Raw genomic sequence first — 22560 nt, 5'->3', positions numbered from 1 at the left:
ACCGTTATAGTGACTTTTACTTTAAAATCTTGCCGGCCATTTTGAATCTGATCGGTTGTTTCCGTTTTCAAGAAAAAAAAAAAAAGGCGCCCATAACGTTGCTAAGAAGTGTGGAAAATGAATAGAAATGATTTATATGGAAATCTGAAGAAATGCGTTCTCCGCGTGAATTAAGAGGTACACGTGATACCGGGTTTGTCTTTATCCACGTTGTTTTGCTGCTCACATGATCTAATGTTCAGTCCATGCAGTGTGTTAGCCTGAATGCTAAACATCTGCACATGAGAAACACCCCTGCATGTTTCACTTTTTACGTTCTTCAGCAATTTAACCTTATGTCAGTTCACAGTAGTATTTTAACCAGTGATGTTAGCATCATTCTTCTTAGAGCTGCATTAACCAATGAGCGACTTTGTAACAGACACGCCGTGCTCTGCATGAATGAGTTGTAAACAGTTTGCTTGCTTGCTTTCTCCAATGATAGATTTCAGTAACTCAAACCTTATTAACCTTCAGCCTGTTTTATGTTCCAGCCCGTTATTATATTACTGAGCTGTTTTACAGGAGAGGGAGGCAGGGCTCCATTTACTTAAAGAGGACATGCACACTGACCTGTGCATGAGAGCTATTTTAAGCTTTGTTGTTATCAGTGGCACCAATGGAAATTGCCACTCAGATTATGCCACTCACAGCACTGATGGTTTGCCATTTTCATGTTGTGGAACTTTAATATTTCTTGCACCGCGGCCTAATGTCATGCCATTTTCTGAGGCATAAACTGCACTTCCTTTCAAAGCATGCCAGTTTACATATAAACCCTGTTACACCTGACATAAGAAATAATAGTCAGAAAATAGAAGAAAAAACATTTAACGGAACAATAACATTATATTGAAACTTTAGACAAAATCTTAAAAGTTTGCATGTGTTTTTTGTTGAGTATCATATTTGATACATCAAGCTCAAATATGATGTAGTGAGAATATGGAGCTCATACCTGAGGAGGATAAAAACATTTTATCCTTATCAAAATGTTATTCAGAGGCCCAAATTAAGGAAAATATTAAATTTGGTGCAATTGCTGATATTTATATAGGCTAAAAGGAATATGAAATTCTTATAGCTTGTGATGTAAATCAATGAGATCTTAGCAGTATAGCCGACTACTTCCATAAAATGCATATAAATATCAGTTTTACGCTATATTTTCTAATAATATGTCTTGGTAAGATGATATTTAGATGGCAAGTTTTATGATCAAAGTTCTGTAGTTGTTATTGCGCTGGCAAAACGTATAATGCAATACAAGAATAATTGAGAGATGTGCATGTAAATGTTCCTCAGAAGCCTGGTGTGTCATATCTGGTTCTTATGTTTTAACAATTTTTGTAAAATAATATAAAAAGTATGGATAAACAAGTAAACCCAAGTTAATTTAGTCCACCAAGTGTTCATCTTGGAATATTATTAACAATATAAATGTAACTCTTAAGTTTAGGCTACTTAATAAAAATCATTGAATATTTTACAGCAAATTTCGTTCTGGAACATCTTTACATAAATTAATGTGAATGTTTATAATTCTCAATGTCTAATAGTCCACATGCACTTTAGAGCTGGGCGACAAAAATGCGATCAGTGTGAGTCTTATGCGCAGATGCGTTACACACGGACATGTTTGACTCGTGTCTTTTGCAGCGAACGTCTTGCATATTACATGGCATTCTAAAGTTAAAGTGTTGATCAGTGACAGTGTTGGTCCAGTGTTTTTCCAAACGCTGTGAGAGAACTGAACCTGTCCAGACATGACCCTTCTGTGGTGTCGTGGTTGGCTTGTGTGCTGCACTCTCAGCATACTGCATTTAGTCCCCTGAGCGACTGCTGTTGCTACTGGTTTGTGTCTTCTGGCACCTGCATGGAGCCAGACACACTGACCTTCTTTCCGTCCTTATGGAGTTTGTCCAACCTTTTGCATGACTGATACCACACAGTCTAATGTACGAATTGGCAAAGCCCTTTCATACGAGCCTCTGCAGTATGAAATAAATAATAAGTCATCTTTGAGTTATGTGCATGGCTGAGTCTGAATGCCGTCGCTGGTACATACATATTCAGATTTGACTCTATCTATCTATCTATCTATCTATCTATCTATCTATCTATCTATCTATCTATCTATCTATCTATTATAAAACTTTTTATAATCATGTCATACTAATTATTCGTTTTTGAGTTATGTTTTATTTCATCCAGTATTTTATTTTGTTATATCCAATATTTTATGGACCATAAATGTCAATTATTACACTTTATTTTATGGTGACATTGTCACAGTGTAATTACACAAATAAGTGCTTTGTAGTAGTTATTAATAACTACATTAGGGTTAAGGGTAGGTTTTGGTTTAGGGTTAGTTACTTGTAATTATGCATAATTTACCATTATTACTAGTATATGTATCGTGTATCTATTCAACCTTAAAATAAAGTGTTATCACTTTAATATATGATCAATATTTCAATTTTAAAAGATTTATATTCCCTTTGTAAATCCTTTTTTTTAATCTCAAATATATTTTTGTTTTGATTTGATGTCTGTGTTTTGACAGGAAGTGTTTAACTATTTAAAAGAGTGTGTGTGTGTATGAAATAAGAAATCATGAAAATCATTCTTAGCATGTGATTTTGCACTCATTACATGCTGCGTGTTCTGATTGTTTTATCTGTCTCTTTATGCAGATCCCTGTTTATTTGCGGTGGTCTAAGATACAATAACATCTTTCAACATGGTTAAAGAACAGAAATGCATTCTTTGTGAAACTGTCTACAGCTCCAAACAGGTAAACCTGGCTTTTTAAACACAAACCTTCTCCCAGTTCTGCTATAATGTGACAATTTGAAAAGTCTTAGTGGTTCTGTGACAAACTGTCAGACACAACTTCTTTACTTGAGTGAAAGTACAGATACTACTGGTCAAATATTACTCCATTACATGTAAAAGTTGTAAAGACTGATTTTTACTTAAGTAAAAGTACAGAAGTACTTGTTTTTATCAAGTATCAAATGTAAAAAGTAAATGTCAATGCATAGTTTTATTATTGTTGCATTGTTGTATGTAATACTTATGTACTTATGCCTCTGAATTTATGCCTGCCTACCCTAATATCAATATCAAATGTATTTCTAGAACACATTCCACAATGGTTTCAGACACCCAAATAGCTGTTCCCTAAAATGGTGCCCCATTTAAAGTTTTTTGGCTTTTAGTATGAATATGTTAGCCTTACTGTTATCTATAAGCTAGTGAACAAAACAATGACAAAATTCGCATTTAGAAGACCAAACCCAACGTTGAAAATTAAAATCAGGTTGATGTTCTGACGTCAACCCGACTTTCATTTCCAACCTAAATGCAACCCCGGCAACCAAAATCATCCCCTGACTGACGTCACTACTTTCTACTCAAGGACCTTGACAGAAATGTAGTGGAGTAAAAAGTATGATATTTGTCTTTCAAATGTAGTGAAGATAAAGTAAAAAATTTCCATAAAAAATAATACTCAAGTACAGATACTCAAAAAGTGTACTTAAGTACAGTACTCAAGTAAATGTACTTTGTTACTGTCCACCTCTGCTAACTATAATTTACACGCTCATGCACATGCACTGTTCTGTTGTGAGATCTATAACCTGTGCAAGGCAAAAAATTATAAGAATAAAAATGCTAGGTGTAACATGAAAAAGTTTGTTTCACCAAATGTATGCCTTCATTTATTGAAATATTGTTCAATACCATGATGCTATATTTCAGTGGTGTCTGTCTTTGGTTTTTAGGAGATGGAAGAGCACATGAGGAGTATGCTGCACCACAGGGAGCTGGAGAATCTGAAAGGCCGGTAAGAGGTCATGTTTGTAGTGGATTTTTTTCCTAAACCTAACTATTTGGGTCTCGTCTACAAATCGACGTCCCCTGGGCCTCGTCTACAAATCGACGTCCCCGAACGTCTACTGTCGGCGTTTAGTCTATCTGGGTCTCGTCTACAAATCGATGTCCCCATTCAATAATAGTCACCTAACTAACTTGTTCCCCTAAACTAGCTTACTTCCTAAACTAGCTTCCTGCGGAGGAATAAATCGACAAACAGACCTGACTTTAAATGCTTTAATCACGGCCAGGAGATCTTCCCGAGCAGTTCTCAGGGAATCTCTCCCAAGAAGCAAGGCCGGAGTATCTCAGACAAATTCCATTGAGAATCCCACCGTAAAACACGGATAGAACAGTTTTTATAGAATCGAGAAAACAAATAAGACTAACATCACCTTCAATATGATTGGTTCAATTGGTTCAAAAGCCCCAACCTTTTTCCTCTGTCACTGGCACAAGCAAACTCTGATTTTGTGATTACTTATCACAAGGTTTGAGAACTAGTCATTTGTCTAGTTTCACTTCCCTTTTCTGTTATTTATACACACACACACACACACACACACACACACATACTCACACATACTCAAAGTCACAAGTTTTCCTCAAAGAGTTTGGAAACATTTAAAAGCATTTGAATATCATTCCTGCAAGAAAAACAAATGTTAGTTGATTAATTAAAATCCATCACATGTTACACACAAATGTTGCATAGAATCATGTAATCCACCTTTTTGTCAACCAGAACCCCTTGACTTGCGTCAGGCTTTACTTCAGATAAATATTTTAAGTTAATATTTCAATAATCTAACAACACATTTGCACTTTCATGGTTTTGTAATGACGGTTAATGCTCACTTGATAGGCAAGTAAACATAATATTTAATCTTTTCTTAGTAAGTGTTTAATTTTTTTATGATTCCATTATTTATTAGTTTTTCATCAACTCACAAACTCCCTCATGAACCCCTGTTTGGGAAACCCTTCTCTACACTATCAACATTACAGTTATACTGTCAAGTTCATAGAACTGAGCGACCTTTAAATCTCAGGGTGTTGTAGCCTCATCTGAGACGTTTATACACTAATTATAATGCTTAATTGTTTTAATCTGCTATTTAAAAATTTGGAAATTCACCCCAAAATTTTGTTAAAATATATATATTTTTTAAGTGCTTATGCAGCAATCTACGGAGCCTCTAAAGGGACATGGCGGTGAAATGTTTTTTATACAAAATATTTTTCAAATCTTTTAACTTGGACTCAAAGATAAAGAAATGCGGTCAGTGCTTAACTCAAGGAGTTCAGTGAAGCTGGCAATATATTCACATATTCGAAATTCCCGGATCAATATTAGTGAGCTAAATGTTGTTAAAACACAAATAACACTCGTTCTGAGGATTTGAGGAAATTTGGGTTGTAGCTCGTTGTCTACGTTACTGTGATTGTAAATAGCCTAAGTGTCATTTGTGTTTTAACAACGTTTAGCTCATGAGTTATCGAGGGAACGCAAAAGTTTTGCGTGGAAACGCAAATATCTTTGCGAGGGAACGCAAAGTTTCTCGAGGGAATGCAAAAGATAAAAAAAAAAAAAAAAAAATTCCCATCCCAAATTTGTTCAACCACCATGTCCCTTTAGGGGCTCCGTAGCCATCACAAACAGCTGTGAAAGTCATGGGAAATATTTGGGAAAATTCTTTGATGAAAAGGTGTGGAAACCCTGATTACACTTATGGTCAAAGCATGTGTATTGAAAGGCACGTGTCTCTTTTGGTCAGTGGATAGATAAGCCGAGGCAGCTGCCATAACCCAGGAGTATATATAGGGACGTTGGGAACAACTGGTAAGGCCGACAAATGACAACTGCCTCGTGACAATTATGTTGATCTCTGGAATGTGAAAAGTGAGAATTGCATTCTTAAATGGGGAGAGTATTGAAATCCAAGGTGAAAAACACAAACATCATGGCCTTTCGAGGTTCGACATATTTATCTAATTGCATTTTGGTAATAATGATGTTTATGAGATTAGTTTAACTTGTTTTGTGCTTTAATCAGAGCAATAATTAAGTCAAGTCAAGTCACCTTCATTTATATAGCACTTTTGGCAATATGGATTGTTTCAAAGCAGCTTTACAGTGATAATAGGAAATTACCGTAACAGATTGTTTAGGCTTTACAACAGCTCTAGAATAAAGTCCACAAAACAGTGCCTGGTGTCTCGAGAACGCACTCCCTGAAATAGGTTTGAAGGTGCAAACGATTGTCCGTTATCTCTGTGCAAAACTCAAAAAGAGCGGTAATCAATAATTAATTTGAACAAATGGTAATGAACTGCAGAACAATAATCACATGTAATTCTAATCATAATCAAAATTATAGTACTCATTCGCTAGCCATGGAAAAAGCTTATATTTTCGAATTAGAAAAAACTTTACAGGCTGCTGACTGGAAAATGGCAAGCTGCCATGACACCATTTTTCGGGGATAAACCAACTGCCAACAGCAAGCATCTATCAGCTCACGAGTTTGGCAGTTAAAGAGAGAAACTAGGCAGGGAGGGGTTCTCAAGCCGACAACTGTAAACAGCTCGCATTACAGCTTGCTGAAGAGTCCTGGTCTTGGTGCAGCCTTAAAGAGCAGTGGAAGGTGGAGCCAGAGGGTGGGGGGATGCGATTTCACACACCAAAATCGAACCGCTCTCCCAACCCTCTTCTCAGAGCACAGCAGACTCCATCATGACAGCGTGCTAGGCTCAGCTGGTGCTGAGCGGGTGGTCACCCCTCTGAGCTCAATGTCTCCTATTGCCTTCTGTTCTTGCCTGTTCATTTTAAACCAGTTGTGAAGCCCTTGGAGATGTGCCACAAGATCAGGAAGATTGCATTTTTTTTTGTTCTTTTTTAGTAACTAGTTGGATTTTATATTGAAAAGTCAGTTTGCCTCCTGATCTCTTAAAAGGATCCTAACTGATTAGACAGCCACTCTCAAAAGTATCAGCCATGCCTGAGGGAAGCATTGAGCAGCCTTTGTGCCTCTCTGTCCCCAGGGACTGTGGACACGAGTGCCGGGTCTGCGGCGTAACTGAGGTGAGCCTGACCGACTATGCCAGTCACATCTCCAGCGCTTCACATAAACAGTGCATTGAGGATCAGAAGCACCAGACCTCAAACGAAGACCAAGATGAAGACTACTTTGACAAGGACATTGTGCAGCTCATCGAGCAACGCAAGGAAATGATCAGGTGAGTCTTGCTATGACCCTGCTAAAAACCCTGAATTGAATGGCAGTGATGGTGGTTGAAGACATATATAAAGATATATATTTATCAGTTATGTATTTATTAGATGGTAGTGTACTTTTAAGTTAAATCGTTAAGTTGAAATATTTCTTATTGGAGTGTCTTTCCTTGGTGTTTTAATTTTCTGTTTGTAACCACAACACTTGCAGTTCTATATTAAACTATTCTGCAAACGGTTCTGACACTAGAGTCTGGTGTCATGTGAGGCCTAAAACAGCCGTGGCTGCAACACTTGCACTGTCACACTCCTGGATGCATACCACACCATACCCTTCCAGCTCAACCCTTAAACAGTATGGGCAGTATGTCTTTAAATAGTCTGACCTCATCAACTATTTTTATGCGCCATGCTGTTTAAATGAGAGTGTTAGGCATTCATAAATGACAGAAATCCTTTGCATTCCATGAAAATTCAGTCAAAATCACTGCAAATTAAGACAGCAGTAAATAGCTGTAATTCCTTAATAATACAAAAAGATTCCTTATTAATATGATAGTATTAATACAATATAATAAGTTTGAACCAATAATATAAGTCTGATGTTAAGACAGGGAAAATCACACACATTTCTTCCATGGCATTTATGTTTTGTGTTTCTTCCCATATTTTAATTTAGATGCATTGTTGTTTAAACTATTACCATGCTATTCACCTATCCTCATTGTGGTGTATCAGTTAAATCATTATATGTGACCAATCTGTATTGAACTCTATTAGGAAAGAAGAGGCTTCTGCAATGCATGCTAAAGAAGAGCGGGACAACTCAAGGAGGTGGCAGGAGCTTCGGACTCAGTGGCAGGGGGCAAGGCCTTTGATGTACCAGCAGTGTGGCCCTTGGGACCGACCCTATCCTAACTTTCCTCAGATGCCCAAAAGGGGCAGGGGCTCTAATTGGCAGAATTTAAGATTTTCATCCCCTGACCGCAACAAATGGTTTAACCCTAACCGACAGGCTAGGTGTGCCACATGGCATGCTGAAGGACCACCTGACTTGCAGAAGTGGGGCTCTGTTGGTCGCCAGGGAGGGAGTTTGCACAACCAAGGAAACTTCTGGGGTGGTAGACAAGGTGGCTATGGAGTCTGTCCTCCACATCTGAGAAAGCAATTTCCCTGGAACAACAATCAGTTTAATGCCCCTTGGCAGGGACAATATATGCCACCACCTAGGCACTTTAAATCACCTGCAAGAGAGCATAAAAAAACACCCAACTGCTCTGAGAATCAGACAAAGGGTGAACAGAGTGTAGAAGAGTCTGGTGGTGATCACGATCCCAACAAAGGTAAGGGTCAGAAGTCAGAGAAGGCACATCGATGGGCACCTTATCCACCAGCTAAACTTGGGGATCCTTTATTTCAGGCTAACCTTCAGCAAATTTTAGATGAGTCTAATGTGGAATCTCCTGAAAACGTTATGGCACAAAGTTTCAATGAGGGCACTCAGGACATGGTGAGGAAGTCCAAGGCAGACCGAATAAATGGGCAGGATAATCCCACAGAATCTAACTGTGAAGAGAGTGATTGCAGGAAGCAGAAGAGTGCCTTAAAGAACATTGGCAGTACTAATATAGGTAGTTTCGCTTACCCCTCCACCTCCACCACTAGAAGAACAGAGATGCACAGCAAGCTTGCAGGAAGTCAAGACTCTGTCAACACTAAAGGTTCTAAGCATTCCCATTCAAGTTCTGAATTCCCACAACATGCCACTTTCAATGCAGACCAAGACAGTTTGCTGTCAGAGATGCTGCGAAAAGCTAAAGAGACATTGCTTAACAGAAATAACTCTTTTGATGTATGTTGCCCAGAGAACGGCCTCAAAGGATCAAAAACTGTGCCACAGATTAATAAGCAAGTTGAGAATTTAGAACTAAACAAGAATCAAGAATTACATGAGAGTATGAAAAAACTGAGCAAGAACAAGAGTCAAGAAAGGCTGGGTTTTGTAAGACGTATTAGCAATGAACAAGAGCATTTAACCAGCACAGACAAATCAGTACAGATTGGCAATGTGCGCAATGACACTAGGCCATCTCTGCAGTCCTTGCATGTTAGTACCTCCACTATGGACCATGAAGATGAGGAGGAGTGTATTGAAATGCAAGAAAATCCTCACCTTCCAGTACAAGATCAAGTCATGGACACACTAGATGAAGATTTATACTCAGTTGGTGAGGAGTCCCACAGCAGCCCATCCCAACAAACAGCAGGTGGCTCCGTGCCCTCTTTAAGTAAGCTTGCCTTGCCTGCTTGTCTCCAAAGGGATCTGAACCGCCATATGGGAACCAAAGGCAAAGTAGCATCCTATGAACCCAACTTGAATATTGCCAGACGAATTAGGAATGTAAGTGGCTCACGAAAAAATGAGCCTGAGAAGGATTTAGGACTTAAACCCACCTTGCGGCAGCTCATTAGCACCTCTGGCTCCAGGCGGAATGTCAACTGGGACCAGGTCTACCAGGAAGTCAACCGGAAGAAGCAAGGCAAGGGCTTACCAAGGTACTGCATGAGTATTTCTTAAATTTTGGTTTACTTTCATGAAATGGTTGTAGACTGAAACACAGTCAGTACTATTGTTATTTCCTTAATACCCTAATTCCATATTCGTTCTGAATCTTTTCAGATTTGGTATAGAAATGGTGCCCTGTGAACCCGAGGGTCTGAGCCAAATGGATGAAAATGATGTACCTCTTTCTGAGGGCTTTCATTGGGATTCTCTGTTTGACCTCAGTCCAGTGCCTTCCCGCAAGCGTAGCTTGTCTGAAAGCAATGTGGTCAAAGATGGCCCTGCTGGTACCAGCTCCCTTCTTAAAGGTGTAGACCCAATGAAAGACTCTCCTGCTTGTGGCCCCTCACAGCAACCAAGGAGAGAAGAGCTGCAGTTCAAAGGTCTTCTGGAGATTCAAGTTTCGAAAGAGCCTTCTAACGGCCCAGAGGATGCTGAAGGAGACAGCGGTTGTACATCAGAGATTGAACAGATTGACACACAAGGAGCTGGAAAGAAACGCAGAGCTCCTGGGGTAAGCTTTCTACTTTCTGCTGTGGTGTATGCTTGGCATACTTGGAAATACAGCTCTGATCCAAATCTAGTGAGCACACCGATGTCTACCATATTACGTAGCTGCCTTCCAAGGCAGCATCCTAATTGAAATGGAGCATTATAAGTGTCTGATTTGAAATGTTCCACATATAAAGTAATGCAAGAATAACCTAAATTTAATCTAGGTCTTGCCATTATCTAATTGGTGATTTTTCCACTAGGATGTCGTGTCTCCAGAGATTCCTAACGAAGATAGGAAAAACAAGAGGCAAAAAATTAAGTCTAAGAAAGGTAAGAAATCTATGTAATCAGGGTTTGAAATTAACTTTAACTCGACATCCAATTTAGTTGCCTATTACAATATGGGTATGTATTGTGTTTTGCAGAGCGCTCTCAAGTGGATCAGTTGCTGGCTGTATCTCTACGTGAGGAGGAGCTTAATAGCTCACTTCAGGCAGTGGATAACAGTCTTATTCAGGCACGTGCTGCCCTGCAAGCTGCCTATTTGGAAGTACAGCGTCTGATTATGGTGAAACAACAGGTAATAACTTTTTTACTTTATCACATTTACAAAAAACTCATTGGGATATCACTTGATTTTGCAATATTTTAATAACTAATTGTATATTTTACAGGTAATCGGTGAGATGAACTCTTTGAGAACCAAGCGGATTGAAATTCTTCAAGGAATGCAAGGTACAAAAATCTAAATGGAAGAGTCATTTAATCATATTTACTAGCTTTACAAATCTAAGGTAAAAGTTATCAGGAAAATTATAATAGCTTTAATTAGCTAATGACAGTAAGCACCTCAAGTTTTGTGAACAGCTTCTTTGTTATTTATAATAAAATAAAATAGAGATCAAGAATTCTATTTCTATTGCTCTTTTTCAGGTGAATTTGAGCCAAAAGAAAAAGAGAGGAACAGTGAGATCTTAACCTCTTCATCAACCCAGGTTACTCAGATCACCGCCAGCGCTGTTCTCCCAGCAACAGCTGCCCAATCATCCTCTTCAACCTTCTCACTGCCTGTTACCATCAAACAAGAGCCCATCGCTCAATGTAACCCCATTCCTGAGCATAACCTTATCAAATCCCCCTTCCCAGGACCTCAAAATACCACACCTGTCCAAACAGTGTTTGCAGCTTGTCAAACAGGTAGGTTCCAATCATTAAATTGCAGCTCAGAGGTAGTTATTCCTAACGGAACTGAATTATTGAATTAATTAAACTGAATGTTAATTCTTCAATTTGAAACAGATACTACCTTCAAGTACAACCTGGAGTCTTCACATGACACCACAAGCATGGATTTGACGGCAGCTCCCTCAGATCACAGAATAGAGCCATCACCCAACAAAGAAATTCATCAAAATTCTCTCGAGGGGTTAGCCAACCCTTCTTCCCAACTCTCTCCCAAGCCGCTGTCTCCCTCAAACCACATAGAAACTGATCCAGTTAAGCGTGTTCGAAAACTGAAGAAGAAAAAGTGTCTTAAGAAAGCAAAGGGGAATGAGCAGCCTGAAATCAGTGAATCAGAGCTTGATGCAGAGCAGCCCACTGCTCGACCTGCCCGCAAGTACCGACCTAATCGGCGATCCAGCAGAACCTTTGCCTCACCCTCCACACCAGAAGAGAAAAATGAAAATGAGGAGATGATGGTGACCGAAGCTTCAAAGGCACAACCACAAGGAACCAAGCTAGCAACACCACCATTGAAGGAAGCTCACTCTGATTCATCTGAACTGGAAATGGTGGAGCTTCCCCCACCTGTGCCCACTGATTTTGTCAATCTAGATTCTTCAGACCCAGATGAGATGCCTGAAAAGAAGGCCAAGGAGTCGGCCAAGGGGTCGGCCAAGGGGTCGGCCAAGGAGTCGGCCAAGGAGTCGGCCAAGGAGTCGGCCAAGGAGTCGGCCAAGGAGTCGGCCAAGGAGTCGGCCAAAGAGTCGGCCAAAGAGTCGGCCAAGGAGTCGGCCACTGCACACTCAACAGACCGTGCCGTCACAGACCCCCAAAATCTTGCCTGCAATGAGGTCACCTCCACTAGTGAAATCGATACTAGCAGTTCAGTCAAGGCTTGTGAAAGGTAAGTCTCATGTTTTGGACTGTGATTTTCTAAACAGTATTCTATAAAACAAGTTGCATCACTTCCGGTTCAGGTCTTTTGTATGTGCTTTATTAAATATAGAGCTGTTTTACTCAAGAGGAGAAACTTCAAAGAACTTCAATGGAGAAAAATTAGCATAACCGATGGCCTTCACATATACAGATTGATATTTAAAAGTTTTTTTTATTTTAGGTTCTTCTTACTAACATTTAGATATTTAAATCTAATAAAACGGCAACAATAAAAATAACTATCTAGGTTAACTGATTACTTAAATGTCCATAGATATTGCCGTCAGTTCGTACTGCCGTTTACACTTTCTCTGACAAGCGGATGCAATGAGACTTGTTTTCCTGTTTGTTCACGTGACGGTCAGCATAAAGCCTATTTGGATTGGTGCTAAACTCTGCCAGATAGTGGTCCTTCAGGAGCAGGAGAGGACACCCCTTGTCTTATAGCTTGTGAAGTAAAAAGTATTGATGTTCGATTCTTGAATGAATATTTCTTTTAAGCCAGTAATCGGCTGAGCTGGTCCCCAGAACTGAATCAAACTTTAGTTCTGGGTTGATGGAGGAACCGGTTTGAAATGAACGAATCAAAAAGTACCGGCTCATGTGGTTGAGTTGGACATGACCGAAAAGCTGACTTTCAACTTTGCCTGTAGGTTTGATTCATTAATTTTCAAAATGGTTCTTTGGTTCAGTAACCCTTCTGGACATGCTTATGGACATAAGGTAGGCTTATGGTGCTGTGCAAGGAGCGTACTACTTCAGCTGTGTCATCAGCCCGAACCTAAAGTTCCTTCAAGAATCGAACATCACTAAGTAAAAAAGGGTCTTTTGAAACTTGACTTCTAAATGAATGCTTCACAAATTAACCAAACTGAGATTCTCTGTGCAACTACAATTTACTTGAAAGTCCGCAGTGCAGGTAGCATACGCATTGTGAATGCACATAAAATATGTCGCTACTGTATAATATTAAATGTATTAATAATAGTAATATTAAAAATAAAATTATACTATATTATTCTAGTTCCCTGTTCCACAAACTGTGATTAGAAAGTGGACTTGGATGTGTTGTGTTTTTAATCTCTTAGGTTAGTAAACATTCTGAAAGATATTTTTCGACAAGCATATGTATGGGCTTTGAAAATGGTTGAACACAATGGTGTGTGATAGGCAAGAGTACACAGACATACAGATACTATGGTGGCGCATTGCTGCCACATATGTATTATTTTTTCCACTCAATTATGTCTTTTAACGACATCTTTTCTCGTAATAACGAGATGTTATGTCGCTTTGACGACATCTCTCTTAATAACGAGATATCACGTTAAAACAACATATCTCGTTATTACGAGAAAAGATGTCGTTAAAACGACATCTCATTATTACGAGAAAAGATGTCGTTAAAACGACATAACATGTCGTTATTACGACATAATTGAGTGGAAAAATAATATGCATGTGGCAGCAATGCGCCACCGTAAGATACAACTTGTTTAAAATCATTTTCACTGCATGACCATCTAGTACCTTGATTCTTTCTGTCTGCTTTCATTGATGTTTCTCAGTATTGCAGTATTAAAAATCTTGTTTTTATTTTTACAGTGTAATAAAATCAGCCTCACCAGTGTTGAAGTCCAAGTTGCATTCAGGTATGTGATATGTTCAAAAACATACATAGAAGCTGTAATGTATCATTCATACAATTTAACTGCTGCCTCAACAACATATTATGTGCCATTCACTTACTAAATATTTAATTTATTTTTTTAACTTGTGGGAGCTGTCAGTACATATAAATTCATCTAGTTCCTTGCTCATTGCAGTCGTAGCAGAGCAACCAAATTAGAATACTCACACGATCAGCATACAAATATAGTTCATCAAGTCCCCAAATTACTTTTTAAGGGCAAGGTATTCTTAGTGCCTGTTCGTTTTATACTTAACCTGTGCCTCTGAGAGTGATTGCCGGTATGACAACCCTGAGAATTGTGCCAACTCATATACAGAATGAGAGCACTAGTGCTGGTTTCTTGGGAACTCCATTAAATGACTAAAATTAAACATACTGGCACTTTCATATCTCAGTTTCACAACGGTTAGTTTAAAAAGGTTAAAAATAAAAACGTTTTATGTGAATTTTTGTTCAAAAAGAAAACATTAAAATGGATTGATTATCAATTTTGATGATCACCACACTTCCTTTATGGCGGTGAGCTAGTGACTTTAAGGGATAGTTCGCCCAAAAATGACAATTCTGTCATCTAGCCTACTCACCCTCATGACGTTGCAAACCCGCAATACTTTTGTTCATCTTCAGGAACACAAATTAATCTTTTTGATAAAATTCGAAAGCTTTCTGTCCCTCCATTGACAGCTACCAGCTACCACTTTGGTGCTTCAAAAAGTTCTTAAAGGGGTCACTGGATGCAAAATTCACTTTTTTGCATATAAATGTGTCTTTGCAGCGTGTGGACACAATCACCATACAATGAAAAAAATCCATTCACTCCTTTTTTTTTTTAATCCTCAAAAAGCCTAAACACACTCAATAATCAAGCCGTTTGGATTTTCTGAGAAATATGATGTCATATTGCTCATGCTCCGCCCACAACCACTGACGGACTGTCCCGTATTCGCACTTTGCCTGTCTTGTGTCCACACGCCCCAGGGAAGAGAGGGGTGGAGTGAGCAGTTGCTCATTATCATTTAAAGAGACATGCACCGAAACGGGTCGCTGTGAACAGAGCTGTTTTTGAGGAGGAGACCCTAAAGAATCATACCAACTTGTGGAAAATGGGCATCTGATGACCCCTTTAAAGAGATCATAAAACTAATCGATATAAATTGAGCAGTTTAGTACAAATTTTCTGAATATACACAATCGCTTTATGCGCTGAACAGATTGAATTTAGGCTTTTAATTCACATATAAACATTGATCAGTGAACATAAACAGAAGCTCAACAGAACCTACTTGATGCGCGAGAACAAACCTCTTGCTACGTAACACACGAGAATGAACCTCATTGGTTCTTGCAGGAAGCTTCTGTTTACCAAAACTGATGTGGGAGTTAATGAATATGTGAATAAAAGCCTAAATTCAATCTGTTCAGCGTATAAAGCGATCGTGTCTCTTCAGAAAATGCGGTGCCCATAGTGTTAACATTTCACTCAATAACTGAAATGTTTGTGTGTGTGTGTTAGCAGATATATCCGATCTAGGGGAGGAGGATGTGCCAACTGAAGGAGAGTTTGAAGGCCATCAAGAGGCTGTTAATGGAATGCAGATCCATAACGGACTGCTGTATACTTGCTCAGGGGACCGCACTATACGTGCTTTCAACTTGATAGTAAGATCATTGTACACTTCTTTTTTTTTTCAGTTGAGTGGGGTAAACTTTGTACAAAATTGTCTGAAATTTGTAGTTTAGTAAAAGCATTTAAACATGAAAATTATGTTCTTTTGAATGTAGCTCACAAAGCAGGTTTCTTTAAGAAGTCTCTTATTTGTTACAGAGCCGGAAGTGTGTGGCTGTGTATGAAGGTCACAGCAGTAAAGTGAATTGCCTGTTGGTGTCATGTGGAGGAGGCCTGCAACAACGCCTGTACTCGGCATCAAGTGACCAGACCATCCGCTGTTACAACCTCAAGGTGCTTGGGTCTGATCCACACTGCTTTTTACAGGGTTTCTGCTGATCTTTAAAAAGTCGTAAATTCAGTTTGATCAAATTTAAGGTAATATAAAGTCTTACATTTTTTAAATGGTATAAAAAAGTCTTAATTGTCATTTTAAGAGGTCTTAAATTTGTGGACGGAAAAGGAATCGTGATAAACCTCAAACCGTTGCATGTTTCAAAGTAAAAAACAGGTTCTACGGCTCTACAGGCTGACAGTTTCATAGTTTCAAAATAAGAGTCCCATTTTTCTAAAAGTTTTTTTTTGGGTGGGGTGGAGGGGGTATTATTGATATTTTGGTTACACAATAAACTGTATCTGGCAACTAACGTAAACTGAAGTGGATATTTTTCAGATACACAGTCTGCACTTCTCCATTCAGCAAAATATAGAGTTATTCACACTGTCAAGCTCCAAAAAAGTACCATGAAACAATACAGTAACTCTGTGTAAATAACCAACTGATATTTAAAGAATTTATTTCACTAATTATTGGTTCCAAACTCAAATGACTTTATTTTATCCGTGGAACAACAAAGTTCCAAACATTGAAAGTGATATATTACGAAACTGCAAAAAAAGGACCATCAAGGCTGATAAAAGTAGAAAATGTATTATTTAATTTAATGTTAAATGGTTAAAATTGTAATTTAAGTAGTTATTATAATGAACATCCTAGACATCAGTGTCTCATAAGCCTTAATGTCTTATAAGTCCTTCTATTCCTAAATTGTATTTATTTTTTCATCTTTCTATAATATTGAAAATATGACAAGCATTTTGTCTATTTCTTTCCTCAGACAACAGAATGTAAGGAACAGCTGTCTCTCCCAGATCGAGTGCTCTGTCTTCATAATCGTTGGAAAATCCTCTATGCCGGTCTGGCCAATGGCTCTGTGATCACCTTCAGTCTTAGGGTATGAAGTGTTTTAAGAATCAGAAATCAAAAGAGTTTGGGTTAAAGTAAGTTTTGTGTCCTCTATTCTTTGGCTTGTGGGGTAATTAACAACATTTCTCATCTCCTGTAGAACAATAAGCAGCTGGATATGTTTGAGTGCCATGGCCCTCGGGCTGTAAGCTGCCTGGCGACGGCTCAGGAAGGGGCTCGGCGGATCCTGCTAGTTGGTTCCTATGACGCCACCATCAGCGTTAGAGATGCTAAGAATGGCCTATTGCTGCGTACGCTGGAGGGCCACAGCAAAACTGTGCTCTGCATGAAGGTTTGTGCCTGAATCACACTTTTTCTAATGAATATGCTTAAAGGTGCAGTACGCTATTTCTGAGAAACACTGTTGAAAGTGGTTCGGACTGAAAACCACACAGAGTTGTCAATTTGTCAATTTAGATTTGTCAATTTAGATTTTATGGTGACTTTTTACAACATGAGGGTGAGTAAATTATGACAGAATTTTCATGTTTTAAAGAAATAAAGTAAAAAAGAACAACATGAGGGAGAAATAAAGGATTCCATCAAAGGATGTGTATCAAGTAACACACCCTAAGTATTTATTTGTTTCTTCTCTGCAGGTGGTGAACGATTTGGTGTTCAGTGGCTCGAGTGACCAGTCTGTACATGCACATAATATACATGTGAGTTCCTCATGCACGGTGTTTCTCCTTTCCCATTGAGATGCAGGAATTAAGTGTCTTGTTTATCTCTAAATTGCTTCCATGTCTCTGGATCTCCAGACAGGAGAACTGGTGAGGATCTATAAGGGTCATAGTCATGCCGTCACCGTGGTGGCCATATTGGGAAAGGTGATGGTCACCGCATGCCTGGACAAACTGGTCCGTGTATACGAGCTCCAGGTATATGTGACACATTTGCTGATTACTTTTTCTCTCTTTTTTTTATTTAAAAACAAGATATTTTAAAGAAATTTCAATTTAAGAATTAAATTTCTTTTAGTTTTATTCATAAAAAAATTGTTTAGCACCATTAAGATATATTTTACATTGTTTTAAGATAAATTAAGCACAGTGTAAAATAAAGTTACCAAAATTGAAACTGAAATAAAAATAAATTAAAGCTCAATATAAATATTAAAATAAATATTATTAAAAATAACAAACATTATTAAAACATGAAAATTGAAAATACAAACATAAAAGCTAAAAATAATAAATACTATTGACTTTGTATAAATAATACTAAAATCACACTGGCACCCGTTGAACAGTATTTTTTAACTAAAATCACGACAAATACTACTACGATGTATGAAAAGTTTACCGTTTTATTGTATTTTTCACATTATGATGATGAAAATTTGAACAAGAATGTTTTTCTTCACAGTAGTGAAAATTTGGGGAAAGAAAAGTGCTTAATTGTCAAACAAAATATTCCATTTTCTTTAGAGGTTTTGTGGAAATCACTCTTGTATTGGAATGATATTTTTGTGTGCTTGTTATGAACTCTTTTTATGATATTGACCAAATCTCTGGTGGTTCCAGTCTCATGACAGACTTCAAGTATATGGCGGCCATTCAGACATGGTGATGTGTATGGTGATCCACAAGAGCATGGTGAGCACATCTTAACACCCTGTTGGGATCCAATAGCAGGTCCCACAATTTTCTTTTCATACAGATTTACAAGCATTGATTGTTTAAGTGACCTTTTTTTTTAAAGAGGCGATGATGATTTGTCTGTTGCAGATCTACACAGGCTGCTATGATGGGAGCGTGAGAGCTGTTAAATTGAACCTGATTCAGAACTACCGCTGCTGGGTAAGAAACTGAGCTCATGACATATAATGTGACTGGAAGCTATTCCTGATGCCAGTTAATATCTGTTGCATGACTCTTTACAGTGGTACGGTTGTACCCTAATCTTTGGCGTGATGGAGCACCTGCAGCAGCACCTGCTGAACGACCACACCAGCCCAGCACAGCAAACATTCAAATGCCGCTGGAGGAGCTGCGACTCATACTTCACCACGCGCAACGGCTCCAAGCAGGTACGGCAGCTTTCCGACACTCTGAATGCAGGCATTAATTTTCACGATTTGTAAATCTTGCTGCATGTACGACACCGGTAACAGCTTTCTGTAAGCTACCATTCATGTACCACCAACAAAATGCCGTTTAACCCTCTGCTGTCATTTGCTGTAAATTCTTCAACCTTCTGCATCAGAAATATATAATTGGCTACAACTAGAAAATATTACAAAAAGAATGACAATTTATTTTCATGACAGTTAACCACATTTTCCTCTCAATTTTCATTACCGTAATGCAACAAAAATTCTTTATTATTTTATTTATCATGGTTTTATGATTAAAAAATGAGTTGGTTCAAATGAGTTGTTATACTGTGCCCGCGGCGCGCACTCTTCAATTGGCGCGCTGTATATCACTTAAATATAGATAATTGTAAGAATATCAATTCAACAGTGTGTATATATATATATATATATATACATACACATATTTACGGTTGATTTGATATTCTTACAATTTATGTGCATGTTAACTTGTCTGTGTGTTAAACATTTGTGAGAAATAAATTTGCTTGGTTAAAATTCTTACAAATTTGAGTCAAGGCTTAATGGCCATATGAAAATGTCATATGCAAATGTAAACAGTTGGGAGCAAATCGGATGTGTAATAGTATATTAGATCTGTGCATTCATTCTTAAATTTATAATAATATTTCACAATGTTACTGTTTTTACTGTATTTTTGATCAAATAAATGCAGCCTTGATGAGCAGAAGAGTCTTCTTTCAAAAACATGTAAAAATCTTACCAACCCCAAGCTTATGAACGATACAATGTGTGTAGTTATATATATAGAGGAAAACAAGTTATTTTATGAAAAAATGATAAAACATTGACGTGACTCTTGTCTTTGTAGGCAGTGCATTGTCACATGCAGAAACATGCTGAGGACGACAGTAAAATGGAGCCATGAGGGGCCAATGGAATATCACAGACATAGTCTCCTCTTTTCCCATATTGGGAATGTCTCATTCAGCCCTCACCAGAGGAGCCCTTTTTTATATGACCCATCAGATACCAACAACCGCCACTTAGATGATGCTGATGCCACAGTTTAAATAATGATGGATGATTTTAATCGCTCAGAAATTCTGAGACAAAAAAACTAACAAAAAAGACATACAAGTGTTAATGTTAATTCAAACAAAAAGAAGAAAATTTGCCCTTCTCTAAGTGGATGTGATTGGTATCTCTAAGTCTTTCTGATTTTGTCTCTTCTCTCTCACTTCTATCTGAAGTGTGAAATATGCTCAGTTCTTTTATACCGACGTGGCATTGCTCTGATACTCTCCTGGAAGGGATTGATTTCTGTGTCAGATGCTTCTACATGTCTGTCATCATCAGATCTGAGATTTACTGACCAAATTAAGACAGAGAAACTGTGGGAAACGGTTGGGTACCGGGACAGCACCAGAGGTGCGGCAGCTCCCTCAGCAAACACGTGTGGCTCACTGTTGTGTGTGTGGTCTGAGTTTAGAGACGTTATGATGTGGAGTGATTTAAGAAAGCGTGAGACTTGTCAAGCAACTAGATTTTGTGTTTTTTTTCTATGAAGGACATCTTTCTCAAGTTGCATCGCTCTGTTTGTTTGTGTTGTCACATTCTTGACAACGGGGACACTTTTACATCTCAATCTGGTTTCCAAATAAAAACTATTTTAGTTATTTCTGGTGATTTTATTTCTTTTAATTGATCATTTAAATATAGTTGTTTGAGTGGTTGAATCTATTTCCTCTTTTTTTCCTTCTTTTTTTTGGGTTTTCTTTGGTTGCTCATCAATGAAGCAAAGTTGACGGATTCAGGTGTCCTGTGACTCGAGACTGCAGTTGAAATGTGTTTGCTGTGCTGTTGACAGAGACTGAAACGTGACAGTTGGTGTGCGTAAGCCTTTGAGAACACACATGTGTTTTATGACAGTGTGTACAAGAAGACACGAAGACAATTTTGTTTTCCATATTTTTCTGTAGCGAAGAAGTTTGTTAAATGTTTTCTTCACAGTATTTTGTGGCAGTTGTGGAGATGAGATTTGTAGTTTTATGAAAGTACAGGAGGGTCCTCGCACTGGAAAGTACCTTTATTTTTCTGTGTGAGAATGAAAGTTGTAGGGGCGATAAACACGGGAGGTGCTTTTGTGCAGTTGGGTGTGCGTATTACTTCACTTCCTGTAATCCTCAGCCCTATTACAAACCAAAACCAAACTTAGTGTAACTGTAAACATTTATTGACATCTTAATATCCTAACATGGTCTCTGGTGTTAGATTTTATATGGAGTAACAGCACTATCTCCTGTCAGTTGAAACAGATTTGTTCTCTCCTCTGACTGCCCCTGAAGTGTTGAGTTTTTAACTATATAAGGTCACTCTAGGGTTTTTCTTTTTTCGTTTCTTTTCGTTAGGTTATATCATAATGGATGAAGATACAGCTTGTTTTTCCACCCAGTCATAGCCTTTGAAATGCATCTCAGCTCTTTGCTAAAGTTGTGTGTTGCTGAGGAGAGATTGCAGCCAACCTCTTACCTGGTGTTCCCAAGTTTCTCACACTTGTTGATCTCAAATACTATTAAATCTTTATAGACATTTTGTACACACGCTATTGAAACAAACAGAATTAAAAAAAATATATACATAACTGTGCTATTGTGTCATTTTCTTTTATCCCAAGGGGAAATTTGCTTTCATAGAGGTTATATTTCAGTATAGTACTTCACTTAACACTTTTAGGCCTGGTTTCACAGACAGGGCTTAGATTAAGCCAGGATTAGGCCTGTTTAATTAGGACATATAAGTAGCTTTTATAAACATGCCTTAGAAAAAAATATATTACTGATGTGCATCTTGAGACAAAACAATGGCACTGATATATTTTAAGATATGTCAGTGTAAGTTGCTTTCAGTTAAAACAGCTCAAACATGCATTTTAGTCTGGGACTAGGCTTAAACCTTGTCTGCAAATAAACTGCAAATCTAGTAATAAAGGCTTATTAGAGAACTATAGATAAACTATTATCTAACCAAATTAAAATGGCATAAAAATAGTTTTAACATTACATATTTTACTGGTGACTTCATTCGTCAAGCTCAACCATGCAACCCTGTTACCAGTTACCAGTGTGGAAAATTGTCAAACTAATATGTTCTTGAATATATGTTTGTTTAATTATTTCTAGAATGTAATATCACATAACAGGGTATTAAATGCTGAGACCCCAAATTTTGTAACAGGGCTGAAAAACGTGTCTAACCAGATATTAAATAAATGGTCAAATAAAGAGCTTGTATAAAGCTTTAACAGACCCTTTGTTGAAAAAGTGAAATTTCCCAATTTTATTTTGTAATTGGCACTTTATGCTTGTGTTTAAATAATTAGGCTTTAAAAAACAGCATTCTTGTTTTTCCTGGGAAAGCACTTCAACCAAGAACTACACAATTATTTATTTTGTTAAACGGGTGAAGTCAGTACACTCATTTGAACAAATGGTTAAATGGGGGGTCAAGCACAAAAAC

At 38.0% G+C, this 22560-nt stretch overlaps 1 protein-coding gene across 3 annotated transcripts; it reads left to right on the top strand.

Annotated features, from left to right (window-relative positions):
* Window positions 1–43: 43 nt before the first annotated feature.
* znf106a (zinc finger protein 106a) lies at window positions 44–21685 on the top strand. Of its 3 annotated transcripts, none has more exons than XM_081347376.1 (22): window positions 44–177; window positions 2739–2839; window positions 3834–3895; window positions 6970–7164; window positions 7940–9715; window positions 9840–10236; window positions 10478–10547; window positions 10643–10797; window positions 10892–10952; window positions 11151–11414; window positions 11517–12345; window positions 13983–14029; window positions 15587–15729; window positions 15896–16030; window positions 16855–16971; window positions 17083–17274; window positions 17582–17644; window positions 17744–17863; window positions 18509–18580; window positions 18713–18784; window positions 18868–19014; window positions 19913–21685. In XM_081347376.1, the coding sequence occupies exons 2-22, from the start codon at window positions 2786–2788 to the stop codon at window positions 19967–19969; spliced, it is 5028 nt and encodes a 1675-aa protein (XP_081203502.1). In that variant the 5' UTR covers window positions 44–177; window positions 2739–2785; the 3' UTR covers window positions 19970–21685. The 3 variants fall into 3 exon arrangements, with proteins under 3 accessions (XP_081203502.1, XP_081203501.1, XP_081203503.1); XM_081347375.1 differs by having other exon boundaries at window positions 15584–15729; XM_081347377.1 differs by lacking the exons at window positions 44–177; window positions 2739–2839; window positions 3834–3895 and having other exon boundaries at window positions 6642–7164.
* The last annotated feature ends 875 nt before the right edge of the window (window positions 21686–22560 follow it).

The sequence above is a fragment of the Scardinius erythrophthalmus genome (genome assembly GCF_964197995.2).
Source record: "Scardinius erythrophthalmus genome assembly, chromosome: 19".
Classification (NCBI taxonomy): Eukaryota; Metazoa; Chordata; class Actinopteri; order Cypriniformes; family Leuciscidae; genus Scardinius; species Scardinius erythrophthalmus.
This window is presented reverse-complemented; position numbering and strand designations above follow the sequence as displayed.

Excerpts from the sequence above, each read along its gene's own strand:
- znf106a (XM_081347375.1), top strand. The coding sequence starts at position 2,786 with ATGGTTAAAGAACAGAAATGCATTCTTTGTGAAACTGTCTACAGCTCC. Across the intron at positions 9,716-9,839 it reads CAAGGCAAGGGCTTACCAAG|ATTTGGTATAGAAATGGTGC; the intron begins GTACTGCATGAG and ends GAATCTTTTCAG. Across the intron at positions 17,275-17,581 it reads AAACTGTGCTCTGCATGAAG|GTGGTGAACGATTTGGTGTT; the intron begins GTTTGTGCCTGA and ends TCTTCTCTGCAG.